At 42.6% G+C, this 15,836-nt stretch overlaps 1 protein-coding gene across 3 annotated transcripts in view; it reads right to left on the bottom strand.

The window, feature by feature from the left end:
* Positions 1–15,836, bottom strand: part of Myb (proto-oncogene like protein Myb) — a 48,327-nt gene that overhangs the window by 23,782 nt on the left and 8,709 nt on the right. For 2 of the 3 annotated variants that reach the window (XM_076767184.1, XM_076767183.1), the window contains exon 1: positions 9,744–10,589. The exons of the other annotated variant lie outside the window; for it this stretch is intronic. In XM_076767184.1, the coding sequence (XP_076623299.1) occupies positions 9,744–9,838 (95 nt within the window). In that variant the 5' untranslated portion in view covers positions 9,839–10,589. Of the gene's footprint in view, positions 1–9,743; positions 10,590–15,836 lie in introns of those variants that run through there. 3 annotated transcript variants of the gene reach the window in all.

The following is a 15,836-nucleotide window of genomic DNA, read 5'->3' on the forward strand; positions in this document are numbered from 1 at the left end:
TGCACTCGCGTTTCTCAATTTGTGCGCCTTTAAAGCCTCGTGCCGCGGAACTACCGATGAAAGGGAACGCCCTGGTAAAATATGCGGAATTTCAACGTAGACCGGTGCTCGGCGCACGGGATTCTATGAGCACGATGCTCTATCATTAGGAGGGACAGGTGACCGCGACAAATTACCCGAACGGAACGTATTAACCGTAATTTCTTGGCGTTTAGATCACCTCGTACTTCAGCACGCGTGTACTCGGCCAATAAATTCTGCGTTAACGAATTTAAGAAGAACCCCTTTCCTGTCGACAAATTAGGTGCGTACAAAGGTTTTGATGGATTCTCAACAGACCAGTAAAATTCAATTTTTATAAATTAATAATAATAAATTATATTTTATTATATAAACGGAATAAAAATTGCTGAACGACAGAATTGATACGTAGTACTAGGTGTTGTAGAAAATTATAGGTTATGTGGCGCTACTGGTCGCCGTAAAAACTAATGACAAAACGTAGCGTACATGCGTCGCGTGTCGCTATGAGTTACTATAAGCACCGATAATCCACGGTGCATGCCAGGACTTACACCTAGTACCGATAAAACGTAGTACTACGCTGCCCACGGGCAGCCAACGAGCCCGCAAAAAGTGCAACGCTGTGACATCCGTACGTAATCGTGCATACGATGTCGTCACGAGTTACGTCGTTCGGGCAAGCGCGAGGTAATCATACCGCGAAGAATTACTCAATGAACCGTGCTTTTACCCGGCGTCTAGCGGCCGACATGATTCATGAATGACATTAAGGAGTCCTCCGTCGTTGCTCGACGAGGTGATAAGACGAAAAAAAGGCTGAATGGGAGGCGAATATGAGAGAATACAGCGCCGGGGACGAGTCAAGATCAAGGTCGACGCGTTTCGGAATTCTTCGTTCCGTCGCGTCGGGACCGGTCGGCGAAACTCCGACAAAGCGTGCGCGAAAAAGGAATTCCTCGAAAATAAATCCGAGCCACAAAGCGATCGATCGAGTCGGTTTAATAAAGCGGTCGGTACGACAGTCTGGCCAGACGCGTATCAAGTTGCACGGCTGCCCCCCGTCCCTCCACTTTCACGGACATACTAAAATAAATTTCTGGGAATATTTAAAGATAAAAATTAGTTTTGACTTGGTAATATTTCTCCAATGTAATCTAGAAAAAAGATGCTTTTTACAATTTTGATTGAAAATAATTTTTATTTAATTCGTATGAAAATTTTATGCTGGTCAATCAAATTTGATGCAACTGTACTTTGTATGTTTTCATTTTAGTCATGGAAAGTGGAAATCGGAGGAGCACACCTATACCTGTTCCACTGAGCGATTGGTCGGCGGACCTGTCGTTGTCTGTACTACTTGGTCAACGAGTTTCGAAAGTAAAAATGATCGGACTCCACTGTCCATGACCCGTATAGAGGTCATATCACCATGGTTTTTAGATACGCCGTTAAGAGACCGGACAGTGAACGTGTTAGGCAGATCTAAACATATTATTATTTTTTAAGCCAACAGTTTCGTAGACTCTTTTTAATATTTTTAAGTGACCGAAGGTCGTGGATTAAAATGTTTCTTATCAAAGATTCGTCTACCGAAATCGAGCAACCCCTACCATCGAAAGATGAATTTGTGCGCCCGTTCAGACACGCTCTAGGCATAGGGTGAGCACCGATAGGAGAGGATAGGCGTACACCCTACTACTCGTGGTTGCGTTTGCGCAGGCATCGCGTATGTGCATACACGCAAACAGCGAACGATCAGCCGACGACATCAGGGTAGAAGTCCTTACGAGAGACATCTGGCTACCACCTGCCTCGATGCCCTCGCGCTACCAAACTTCCCCCCAATAGAACGCTCCCCGAGCATGCGCACCCGCTCCTATGACGCATGCATGTGGATGCACGTGTATTCGAGAATGCACGTGTTCGAACTCGTCGTGTCCCCGCCGCTCTTTGCCCCGACCAAATCGCCAATTGCCAGGGATTTTTACTGTTACCGTCGACTTCCGGGTGATTTGTTAAGCAAAACCGATACACCTCCGACATCCTGAGAAAGGGGACGCACAGGACGCTTCACAAGGTGTGTTCGAAAACACCCGATGCGTCCCTTTTCGTAAATCATTTAAAATAATAATTGTCTAACGCGCTCACTGTCCGGTTCCTGAGCTGCGTATCCAATAGCACGGTGATACGACCCATATATGAGTCATGGACAGTGAACGTGTTTACATTAATATAATTATTTGAAAATTTATGTAATCCTCCATTAGTTCATTGTTGTTTGAACGCTTTAAAGGAAAGTTGATTTCCACATACCAATTAGATAAAAATCCACTTAAGGGTTAAATTTTGTAAATACAAATAGACTGAAGTATGCAAAAATTCTCAGGATGATAATTTTAATGGCGACGTTTGGGACTCCAACCCCACCGGGCTAATAGCATTGTTTGTCTTCCTAATATCCTCTCCGGGGTTAGTTTGACCGAAGCATCCCCAACTTGCACATATGTCATTCGAAAGCGTGGCGGCTCGGCAAAAGCGGTGCCATGACGAGGCGAGCGAGGGAAATTCTACAACCCCTCCGGGTGTCGCGGCGGAGAAAAAAAAAAAAAAGAAAGAAAGAGAGAAAAAAATAGAGGGGAAGTCCCTCTTCTCTGGTAGCGAGCTTCATCCCCCTCGCCTCTCGAGGTGCGCGTCGCACCACGCCTTTGCCCCGCGGTAAGCGGACGACGACCAATTGTAAATCGACCGAGGAGCCACCCGGTGCTCGTTCCCATGACAAGTGCGATGGGTATTTTCTACTCGTGAATCTTTAATTCCACCGTGGGAATCGAGGCTGGATCGGAACAGACCGGTCGATCTCGCGTGGCTAGGCGATCCAAGCGCACCTTGCTAATGCCGACTGATTAGAGGGCCCGCGAACAGTATCGGGATTCCATCTACGCCGAGCAGGGGTCCTACGCCACTGTTCTACGCCGAAACGGCGTTTTAGTAGACGGGAAGGGACCGTGAGTGTCATCTGGTTGCCAGTATGACTCACTGCACGGCCTATTGCGGTAATTAGGAACAACCAGGGCTCGTTTATACTTGTACTTACAAATTTACATTGTCAACACATTTAATTTTCGAAATTCTAGGCCGTTGCAACGAATTGAACTTTCGAGATTTTCGACCGGGTGGCAGTTTTCGAGAATCGACGAATTAATTTGGAACACGGAGAACAATGAATTTTCAATATTTTTGTTATTTTCTATGAAACTTATTTAACGCAAACGCATTCCACGGTGGAAATAACCGACCGTACGCCTATGGAGGCGCAGAAAATAACAAGACACATCGATTCGCGGCTTCGATTCAATCGGAATCTTCAAGTATTCCGCCAGCACGTGCTCGAACGCCACGAACAAAGCGGCGATAGAGAAGGACGCCCGTGACGGACGATTGCTCGACCATCAACGGATAAAAGCCCATTCGCGCTATAGATAATGCCGCAACCAAGTCCCAGTCAGTCCTTCATCTTCAAAGGCTTGTGTTCTTTTTCAAAAAATGATTATCATTATACCGGGGTTTTATCCACTGGTGTGGAATATCTTAAAAAAAATAACTGCTACAACAAACTTTACACTAAACTAGTTTTCAATTATCTAGAACAAAATCCTCCATCATCAAAGGCTGATGTTCTTTTTCAGAAGATTATTATCATTATACTGGGTTTTTATCTACTGTTGTGGAATATCTTAAAAAAAATAACTGCTACAACAAACTTTACACTAGTTTTCAATTATCTAGACCAAAATCCTCCATCATCTCGTGTTCTTTTTCAAAAAATTATTATCATTATACAGGGTTTTTATCTATTGGTGATGAATATTAAAAAAAAAATAAAATAAAACAAAATATTGAGTGGAATAACCTGTTGAGTTCCTATTACGGGTCAAAAGTGACCCAGCCCTTTTAGCGAACGTCTCAAGGGTTGAAACGAGTTAAAAAAAAATGAATTGTTTCCAAATTTTTCTCGACTACAATAATCCCGTTTGCGGGCCGGAAAGTATAAAGGCAGATCGGTGGAATTGAACATTGGATCTCGGCAACAAGAGATCATTAGAATTCATCGTGTCGCCGGCGAAACGAAAAGCAGCGTCAGTCTATCATTTAGCCGTCCCCCGGCACCGGGAACAATTCGAAAACATATGCTCCGTTGCTTTTGGAGGAACTCAATAGAATCTAGCAAAGGCGTCGCAGACGAGAGAGAAAGCGCATGCAAAGGTTTCCGTCTATATAAGCAAAGTCGTTCCAGACGTACGGTCTTTCTTGACTGGAGCAGATGCTGGAAATCAGGCTCGCCCTTCGCGCACCCCGGACGATCGGCGTCGTCGACCCTCCGGGACGAGTGTACCGAACCCGACGTCCAAAATAATGATACGATATACGAAGAGAGGAAAACGGGCTGACGAGCAGCAGCCCAAGAGAAAGGTCGTTCCATCTTCGGGGGGACTTGCTTCGAGGGGCCCCGTGGTCCGCGAATCTCATCGCGAGAAACTGGTATCCCTTCCAAATTTGTTACTCCGGCATCTCGGGGTCTTTCTCTATCCGTTCGATGGTCGTTGCCTCGCCATCATTGTCCAAAGGCTTTTAAAGAAGACGCGCAGCTGCTTAAACGGTTATTTAATTGTCAAACGAGAGGACACTCCTCCGTTACGAATTTAAAACCCCCCCGACGACCTGTCTTCGGGTCCGCGCGAGCCAAAACTTTAAAAAAAATATCAAAATGTCCCTATCGACCCCTGAAAACTATCTACTTCGAATCTAGATACATTTTAGTTTCCTTCGACATCGATACGTAAGACTTTCAGAACCTAACCTAACATGACCCTTTCGATAAAATAATCGAAATGTCCTATTGAACCTAGAAAACTATCTGCTTCGTTTCTAGATTCATTTTAGTTTCCTTCAACATCGATACGTAAGACTTTCAGAATCTAACCTAACTTAACGCTTTCAAAGAAATAATTAAAATGTCCTATTAACCCTAGAAAACTATCTGCTTCGAATCTCGATACATTTTAGTTTCCTTCGACGACGATACGTAAGACTGTTTCAGAACCTAACCTAACATGACGCTTTCAATAAAATAATTAAAATGTCCTATTGAACCTAGAAAACTATCTGCTTCGTTTCTAGATTCGTTTTAGTTTCCTTCAACATCGATACGTAAGACTTTCAGAATCTAACCTAACATGACCCTTTCAATAAAATAATCAAAATGTCCTATTGAACCTAGAAAACTATCTGCTTCGTTTCTAGATTCATTTTAGTTTTCTTCAACATCGATACGTAAGACTGTTTCAGAACCTAACCTAACGCTTTCAAAAAAATAACGAAAATGTCCTATTAACCCTAGAAAACTATCTGCTTCGAATCTCGATACATTTTAGTTTCCTTCGACATCGATACGTAAGACTATTTCTGAACCTAACCTAACGCTTTCAAAAGAATAATCAAAATGTCCTATTAACCCCAGAAAACTATCTGCTTCGTTTCTAGATTCATTTTAGTTTCCCTCAACATCGATACGTAAGACTATTTCTGAACCTAACCTAACGCTGTCAAAAGAATAATCAAAATGTCCTATTAACCCTAGAAAACTATCTGCTTCGTTTCTCGATACATTTTAGTTTCCTTCGACATCGATACGTAAGACTATTTCTGAACCTAACCTAACGCTGTCAAAAGAATAATCAAAATGTCCTATTAACCCTAGAAAACTATCTGCTTCGTTTCTAGATTCATTTTAGTTTCCCTCAACATCGATACGTAAGACTATTTCAGAACCTAACCTAACGCTTTCAAAAAAATAATGAAAATGTCCTATTAACCCTAGAGAACTATCTGCTTCGAATCTCGATACATTTTAGTTTCCTTCAACAACGATACGTCGACTGTTTCAGAACCTAACCTAACATAACCCTATTTCTACTTCTACCACGCAGCGGGAGACTTCCAAGTTTACTACCAATCATAAGCATGGCAGTTGCACGCTGGGAGATTTCTTTTTTTAGGAAGAACAGGCCGCACGCGACGCTAATCATTATTTATAGTAATGGACATTTCGACATTTGGATCGAATCTGTTCCAGTATATGAAATTATAAAACAGTGAGAGATATTAAAAACCAAGTGTTTTTATAAATCTATTAGCAGTTCCGTGCGATGGGAGAAGGTGAGAAAAGTGCCAAAAGTCACACCAAGATCGGTGACGTTAACGACACTGGGCGAGCGAAACTTCATTGACGTTGTGGAAATAGGAATATGTGCGAAAGTTACTAGAGAATCTCATTACGTAACGCTTGGACATGTTTGGTTCGAGGTTACTGACTCTACGTCAGATCTCAAGTTTATGTAAATCCGATCGAAACTCGCCAGACAAAGTTACAATTTTATTTTTATAAATATTCCATTCTCGAACGTCTGGTGATATTTCTCGATCTTCGGCAAAATCTCCCTACGGACAATGGATTTCCCCTTGGCAACCAATAAACTCGTAGCGTTGCTAAGAAACCCAATCACGCATTTCCTGTCCTATTCTGTCTGTGCCAAGTAGCATCCTGCGTCAGAAAGGGCATAACAACGTTTCGTAGATTACAGCATGAATTTTCTCGGAATCGTTGCTAGCAACTAGATGGGAAAGTCTGCCGTCTGACTTTTGCCCAAACACGTGCCGGCGACCTTCGTCTCGTAACGCGTGGTCCCCCGTCTCGAACTTCAATAGTTACCGACAAAGAATAAATGCAAATAGATGTAGATACAAGTAAGAAAGAGAAATTTAATTGTTCGACGGAACGAACGTCTCGAATAAAATGCTAAACGTTGGTCTTATTAGTGATTTATCGTTCAAACGAAAGTTTGCCAGTCTCTGATCTTCTAATGACCCAACTGTTCTTTCCTCGAGGCATGTATCCGTGTCCAGTCTCACTCTCCGACCCCCCGGTCCGCCATTAATAGCAGCGCACGCAGCGGAATGCTTGCGAAGTAACCACGTGTTTCAGGCTCGAAAGAAACGCTGCGATTTCCGTGTTTCACGCTTTTAACGAATCTTCTCGTCCTGTTCCCAGGATCTCGCCTAGGTGCTAATTATTAAAAATTCAAGAGGCCTTTGTTGCCTCTGTCTACGACCTTGATTCCTTTCTTTTTTATATTAACGTTATCTTGCAACGTTCAACAGGCTTGGAATCTCGACTTACCAGATCTACTTTTTCTATTTTTTCCTATCTAAATATCGTTTTGAATGTAAGAAACCAGGTATCGGACCGCCGTGGATCATATATGCGACCCAACGAGTTGCTATTTTTAAACAACCGTTCTTTTAACACTTTACAAATAAAAGGTTGTTCCAAATCTATCATAATCTATTAAAATAAATAAAATATACTTTGGATGAGCATGCTAATAACGTTAATTGTTACAACGTTCAAATTTTGCCACGCGAGTAAATAAACATGTTTATTTATCGTAAGTATTAGATAAGAATTTTGCATATGTCCGGTTGACGATAGCGTATATGGATTCATTGGGACAGAAGGGGTTAAGCTAATTCAGAAAATAGTTAACATACCGGCGACCAGTTAAAGGACACAGACGCGAACTCGTCCGGACGACAAACGAAATAAACGACAAGAGAATTCTCAACGGGTTCGATCCGAAACCGGGTTTAAATCTCCTTAGTCGAGAACGAGTCCCGGCTATAGACCTGCGAAGAGAGGAGGCCCCGGAATATACGGGCCCAGTCTTTTCCCTCTGGCTTCGGGCGATAAACGAGCCTAAAGCAGGATATCTGCTAGGCAACAACACGAGGGATCCTCGAAGGTTTCTTCGAAGGTGCCTCCTGCTTTTCTTTTCTCAGCCTCTGGTGTTTGTCTCGTCCCCCCCACCCCTTCGTCATTTTCAGAGAGCCACAACCTACTGGGTGACTTTTTAAAAATATTATCCGTCACTCATAGACTGGACGAATTTAAGAAGAACCATGCTGAATTTGACTTTCAATTATTCGATAAGGATCTAGGACCAAATACGACTTTTGTAATTTAAGTATGCGTAAAATATTAAATACTTCTATTTAAATAAAGGATCTACAGGGTATTCGGCCAACCCTGGGAAAAATTTTAATGGAGGATTCTAGAGGACGGAGGCTTCGTTTAAAAGTTATTAACAATTAAATTCAAAAGTTTCAAATCATTCTGGAAAAATTACTTTCAGTTGCGGGGGTCAATTACAATCATTTTTTATGGTTACACATACCTCCGAAATCCCGTCCACTTTCGAGAAAAAAATTCGAGAATGTGAGAAATTTTTTGGCCAAAAAAAAATTTTTCAAATCGTTCTGAAAAAATTATTTTCAGTTGCGGGGGTCAATTACAATCATCTTTGGTCATTACACATACCCCCGAAATCCTACGCACTTTCGAGGAAAAAATTCCTTACCGAAAATCTAATTAGGTGTCTAAATTCGACGAAAAAAAAAATTTCCAATTGTTCTGGAAAAATTATTTTCAGTTGCGGGGGTCAATTACAATCACTTTTGGTGAACACATATTCCTCCGAAATCCCGTCCACTTTCGAGAAAAAAATTCGAGAATGTGAGAAATTTTTTGGCCAAAAAAAATTTTTCAAATCGTTCTGAAAAAATTATTTTCAATTGCGGGGGTCAATTATAATCATTTTTGGTCATTACACATACCCCCGAAATCCTACGCACTTTCGAGGAAAAAATTCCTTACCGAAAATCTAATTAGGTGCCTAAATTCGACGAAAAAAAAAATTTCAAATCGTTCTGGAAAAATTATTTTCAGTTGCGGGGGTCAATTACAATCACTTTTGGTGAACACATATTCCTTCGAAATCCTACCCACTTTCGAGAAAAAAATTCCGGAAGGTAGACAAATTTTTCGACAAAATTAAAAAATTTCAAATCGTTTTGGAAAAATTATTATTAGTTGCAGGGGTCGATTACAATCATTTTTGGTGAATAGACATACCCCCGAAATCTTGCGCATTTTCCAGAAAAAAATTCAGTATGAGCGAAACTTTAAACGTTAACAACTTTTTAACGAAGCCCCCATCAACAAATTGGTATTCTTGATTTTCGTCTTATTTTGGCTTCTAGAATCCTCCATTAAAATTTTTCCCAGGTGTGGCTGAACACCCTACATAAATTTTGTAGAACGGAATCTTCGTTTAAAAATAAATGCAAACACGGATCGTAACGCGAAGATATGGAAACGCGTACAAGGCGAGTTGGCGTTACAATCTACCCCGAGATAAGTCAGCATCCTTTGATATCGACGCAGAAACTGAGACTTCCGTTACTCCGCGAGCTTCGGGACGTTTGTTACCACGTTGTGGCCTCCCAACGCGGAACAGCAACGCGCGTTTGTTTTGATAAAACACGCGAATAGTAGCGGCTCCTTTACTTAATGACAGTTTGCGCGAGATAAACCTGAGGACCGAAGATAAATCGAGGTGAATTTGAACAGGCGATAAGTTTGCAACGAAACCTAGAAACCTGTTTAAACCGCAGAAACGAGATTACGAACTGTTTACCGTTTACGCGATACTAAACTTCAAGGGGAAGCATTGTCGTCCAAACAGAAAACGTTCCGGATAAATGTCAAACGTTAAAGGAAACAAGAAAGAAGCTAGGACCAGTGTAAAAAGCACGTTACTTACGCTTCGGTGGGTGGTGGAGAATAAAAGGACGAGTGGTAGGTAGCAATATCCACGAGCTTCGCTGGCACGAGCAGTCCACTCGACACTACATCCATTCTCACGGGTAGTCCTTCCAGGAAAACTCGCGATCAGGGGCTCCTGAATTCTTCCGAAAAATTTCCAGCTTTTCGCGTGCTCTCTACGTAATGACACCGCGATACATCGTCGAAACTTTTCCCCGTGTACCGATCAAACCATCCCGGACCCGATAAATATACTCTTCGCACCAGGGGGAGGCAAAACGTTCGGTAATTTCAAGCCCTACGCGCAAGCATGTTTCACGTTTCCATGTTCGATGGAAAGCTGTCTTTCTATCGTCGTTCGCGACGGAAAAGTTCCCACGAGTCGCGCGAAAACATAAGAACTTCGCTGCGCCTCCTCTCCCTCTTCGTCGATCTTTCGTAACAGTGCACCCTCGTGGTCGTTCGCGCCACACCGCGTATCCATGCACACACGCGCGGCCAGCGTCAGTGGAGGTTCCTTGTCGTCGAGTTGGGCCTGCGTCGACGGTCCTCTCGATCGCCACGGACGATCGTCGTTATCGATTCACACGAGCTTCGTCCGATGGGGGAGAGGAAAAATGTTTGGGCGCACGCGTCGCGACAACGTAAAGCGTTTCGTACGAACGAGAAAACAGGAAGGCCGCGGTGTCGTCCGACGTGGTTTCGAAGAAAATCTCGAGAACGGTTCGCGTCAGCGTCTCGAGTCTCCTGTGCTGCCCATAGCGCGGGAAGAACGTGAGATCCGTGGCGGATTCGGTGTGTCGCGACGCGCGCCCAAAATCGAGCAGAGTCGCGCGTAGCGGGTCTCGACGGATCGGCGTTTAGATTTGAACTGAAGGTACCGGCTGGCTGGCAAGCCTGCGCGGACAATCCCTAACGTGCTCTGCTGCTGGGCTGTTGGCAACGTGTCGGAGAGAGGGGGAAGGTACAACCACGGTCGACGGAGGGTAGGGAAGGACAGGGGGAGTCACGGGACGAGGAGATGGTTACACAGGGCGCGATGAAACTCCGGGGCCTGTCCCTGCAAGTTTAACGCGCGTGTGTTGGTTAGCTTACGGTGCGCCCTCGGTCGTCCATAGTCATTCAGCTCGCGGAGAAAGCAGCCTGAACGGGCGATGCTGCGACGAAAGCTCTTTTTCGTTAACCCTTTTTTCTTTTATACGGTGTGGGATTAAATGATAGCCCAATCAACGTTTCCGTTTGTTTTCGTAGGCGAATCCTTTACCGCGGTTTCAGTAGAATGTCTTACAACTGAAGAGACAGAGTTCCTTAAGTAATTCATCGCGCTGTTTAAAATCAATTAAGAAAAAGTTAGGGATATGAAAGGAGATTTAAAAGATTAAGCCCTCGGCGTAACGATACCCTGTCTTCTTATTTCGGGTGTTATTATCGAATTTTTTTACCTGTCCCAATAATTTCGTGGCTCGTTATGGCTGTTCCCGGGTACGACTCGGCGGTCGGCGTGTTAATACGTCGTCGGAATTTAGATCGAACGACGAGATATCAATTGGCGAGGAGGTTAATTGTCTGTATCTGCACCGACGCGTCGCAGAGTAGATGGTTTCGTTCGCGGTATGTTGAATAAATTTGTTTATCCAAATTATGTGTACGTTTACTGCGAAAGTAATCGATGCGGTTCCCTTTCGTTAATAATCGTTGCTGAAACTGCATAGCGACGCGGAACATTAACCGTTTATTGGGTCGGCGATGGGCACGGAGGGCGCATTAATGCTCTACCTACACGTTTCGTGGGCGTGTGTTGGTACCTACTGGCGCCCCCTTTGGCCACCCATAGTCATTCAGCTTGCGGACCAACCGGACAACAACATTAGAATGTAAACTTTTATGTACGGCTGGAAATAATCGAAGGATTTGGGGCCTGGTGAACAAATAGAATATAATATTTTACAACACGAATATAAATATCAGGAAAGGTAATGGCGTATGACAGAGATGGCCAGTGGCGTATTATACTATAGGCTGGAGAGGAATTTGCCTAGGGCCCTCGATCGGAAAGTACCTTATACATCGTTCCCTCGAAATCTCGTTGCCATTATTTTTTAAGAGATTTTATACGTCTTGCAGAAAACGAAAATTTAATATCAGCGTTTTTGATATCGTTCAAATTACTTAAGAAATATTTTTTTTTAGTTTAAGAGGCTTCCTTTGGGCAAGACACTCTGTATGTTGTGTCTACAAAAGATAAGGAAATGTTAAGTATCTTAGAGTAGCACTCGATACGTTGTCCATTGATGGATAATTGCGTCATTGCGTGTTCGAGATTCCATCGGGTGTATGCTTAGGAAACTTTCGAGTGCAGGTTTAATGAATGTGTAAATACAGGCGAGCAAACATTCTATTCTGGTTCTTTCTTCCTATCGAGGACTTCGTTAAAATAGTGAAATAACCACGTACGATTACAATCGCTCCCTGCTATCCGTCTCGATCGAATTAGCTGACGGGAAGAGATCGAAAAAAAAGGGGGCCTGTGCAAACAGGACGCACAATAAACGAGCGCCAAAGATTGTTTTGTTTCGGAAGACTGCACCGCGGAGGTCCGCCGCAATTTCGTGCGGAGAATTTTGTAAGAGCATAAAAATTTACAGGCTTATTTCACGTTTGAACAGAGATACGAATTAATTTAAATAGAATCGTTCGAGTAACCAACAAATTAATTTTCTAAAAAACAACCGTCGGTACATACTTTCTTCTTCGACGAAGATAAATAAAATGGCGGGAGCAACGAATGTCGATTATCGAGAAAATCTCTGGGGTTTCACCAGAACGCTCTGTACAGACATGATTACAGATCTCGTACGCGAAGGATCGTGCAGAAAATAGGTTGAAACGCAGTGTGGGTCACGAATGCATGTTCAAGAATATCGCGAGACCACGAATATACAGCGTGTATCTCGATACGTGGGAGGTACAGCTGGGTTCCAGAGACGTGGTCTGACTTCAGAAATAGAAAATTGAAAATTCGTGTCCGACAAAACCGCATCCAACGAGCATCTTTGATCTCAAATTACATAAAAAAAGAAAACGTCGATTAAACGAAACGTTACATACGGGGTGTTCGGCCAACCGTGGGAAGAATTTTAATGGGAGATTCTAGGGGCCAAAATAAGACGAAAATCAAGAATACCAATTTGTTGATGGAGGCTTCGTTGAAAAGTTATTAACGATTAAATTCAAACATTTCAAATCGTTTTGGAAAAATTATTTTTAGTTAGAGGGGTCAATTACAATTATTTTTGGTGAATAGACATACCTCCGAAATCCTACGCATTTTCGAGAAAAAAATTCGAGTAGGTAGACAAATTTTTCAACAAAATTGAAAAGTTTCAAATCGTTTTAAAAAAATTATTTTTAGTTAGAGGGGTAAATTACAATCATTTTTGGTGAACAGACATACCCCCGAAATCCTACGCATTTTCGAGAAAAAAATTCGAGTAGGTAGACAAATTTTTCAACAAAATTGAAAAGTTTCAAATCGTCCTAAAAAAATTATTTTTAGTTGAAGGGGTCAATTGCAATCATTTTTGGTGAATAGACATACCTCCGAAATCCTACCCACTTTCGAGAAAAAAAATCGGGTAGGTGCTGAAATTTTTCGTCGGAAAAAAAAATTTTCAAATCGTTCTAAAAAAATTATATTTAATTACAGGGGTGAATTATAAGCATTTTTGGTCATTACACATATCTCCGAAATCCAGCGCATTTTCGAGAAAAAAATTCGGAACGAGCAGAACTTTAAACGTTAATAACTTTTTAACGAAGCCTCCATCAAGAAATTGGTATTCTTGATTTTCGTCTTATTTTTGCCTCTAGAATCCCCCATTAAAATTTTTCCCTCGGGTGGTTGAACACCTTGTATAATTATTGGTGCTCGTCATTTAGTTGTTAAATGTTAAAAAATATTTCGAGACTGTAACCTAGTAAGAGGATCGTATACATTTGTACAGAATACCATTTTTTTTATTTTTGGGTACCGAATGCAGTGCAGTGCTTCCCACATATTGAGAAACAGCCTGTACAAACGTGCAAGGCTCCAGCTACAGATTTCACGGTGGGAAAGTATTCGCGAACAACGATGCAGACGCACCCTGAGGCGTGCACCGTGCGAGAAGTATTCACCGGTATTAAACTACGTTCTCACAGGCATCGCGTCTGTCCTTTGTTTCCAAAACACTGGCTCGTACCTCGTTCATTTGCCAAGGAATCGCGACGTACGCCCCTCCACGGGACCTGCGCACTGTACGATGACTTCTAACCTCTTCCTAGCCACGCGATTTCGGCGAAATTTGGTCCGAAAAGTGCAACGACGCTAGAACGCCATCTTCCGTGCTATGGTGGCAGTTACAGTTTTACGATCGCCGAAAGATACAGTGTTTCTGTTCCAACACCTGTATTTGTACCGAAAAAACAGACGAGGGTCTCGAAAACGACAAAACTCTTCACTGTTTTCAAATCGAAGCCTTTGATAGAAACTGTCTGAATCGATCGTCTTTAATTCGACGTGTTTGAACACGCATCGACGAAGTCGGATATCGCTCGAATTAGCTGTTCCACACACGTGTATCCATACATTGTATAATTACGTAAACTATGGACTTTAGATTTGTCTACGGACGGAATCGTGTTAACGATAAGCTCTTATAATAGAACGTGTTGCAAGATTAATATCGATTATAAACTGAAACTCATCGAACGTGTTAGTAATAATATCAATAAAATAAATGAAAAATGAAAATGACCGGGATTGTCACGAGGGATGTCCTTCCGTAGAATGTTTACATAAGTAAAACGTCTAGACGACGGTCTTCGTAATTCTGTTGGGGTCCCGGGAACGATCAGAGCCGAACCAAAACAAGAGTATTCCTATTTCCTTTTTAACGTGACCTCAAGATTCTTTCGAAACGATTTTTCGCTTTATTCCGACGCGCGCTACAGCTGCTTTTACGCAACAGGAAGGTTTTTTTATCGCCGGGAAGTAGGAGCTTTAGAAAATGTCACAGTATGCACGCGTGTATAAGCGTTATTAATTTGCTCGAAGGATCATGCAGTGATTTAAGGTTTCCTATAACAGAATTTCGGTCTTTTTTTCGTAAATCCATCGCGTTCGATAATGTCCACGATCGTCAAAGATCAATTATTTACGCCAGTTAAGTACGAGAGTCGATCAAAAAGTATAGAGAAACTTAAATTTCCCGCGCGTATACATTGTTTACAGCGCAACATATTCGTAATCTCTGCGCGGTGCTAACATCATGGGTGTCCTGCGTATTACGCTACAAAAGAATGGACGGTCCCCGGTGGCGAATTTTGTCCAGCCCGCTGAACAGGAAGCATGGCTGCCAGGAGTGTAGCTTTATACCCACGATCGGATTTAAATCTCGAATTTTCGAAGCAGATAATATATCAAGCTTGGAATTAAAGTACAACGAAATAAAAAATGTTCGAATTAGGAATCAAATTTTCAACGATTGATAAATAAACAGTTCTCCGTGTCTCTATTTTACAGGTCGGAGAGAATGTTTGTCGAAGCACTATCAAGACACCCTGTACATCTCTTTCGAACGTTAAGACCTATCAATGTCAGTTTGCTTAACTTCAGGTGACCTCGAGACGTCAGAAAATGCAACGGTCACTCGGTACGAGGAAAATATTTACAAACTGTCCCACCTAATCTCGGAAGACGTATAGGTTAGGTCACGGTCGACGGATGGCTACGAACGATTCGTTTGGAAAGTACATTCCAAAGCAGCGAAACTTTTCTGCATCCGCTGGTTCGTAATTGCGCGACACACCCAGTGTGTTAGCGTCAGGGCCCCCGGAAAACATTAAAATCCCATTCAAGTTTGTTCTGCTCTGAAAACAAAAGTCCAAACCCCATTTACATGAAATCTAGCGGTACCGATTTGATTGCAAGAGAGGAGGTAGCACTGTGTACGAATTCCTCGAATCGGTCCAGCGAGCGGCATTAACTCTTTGGACACTAGCGACGCCCCTATGGCGGCACACATAACCTAAGCCACGAGGAGAGTCGGAC

This window comes from Colletes latitarsis, chromosome 6 (genome assembly GCF_051014445.1).
Source record: "Colletes latitarsis isolate SP2378_abdomen chromosome 6, iyColLati1, whole genome shotgun sequence".
Classification (NCBI taxonomy): Eukaryota; Metazoa; Arthropoda; class Insecta; order Hymenoptera; family Colletidae; genus Colletes; species Colletes latitarsis.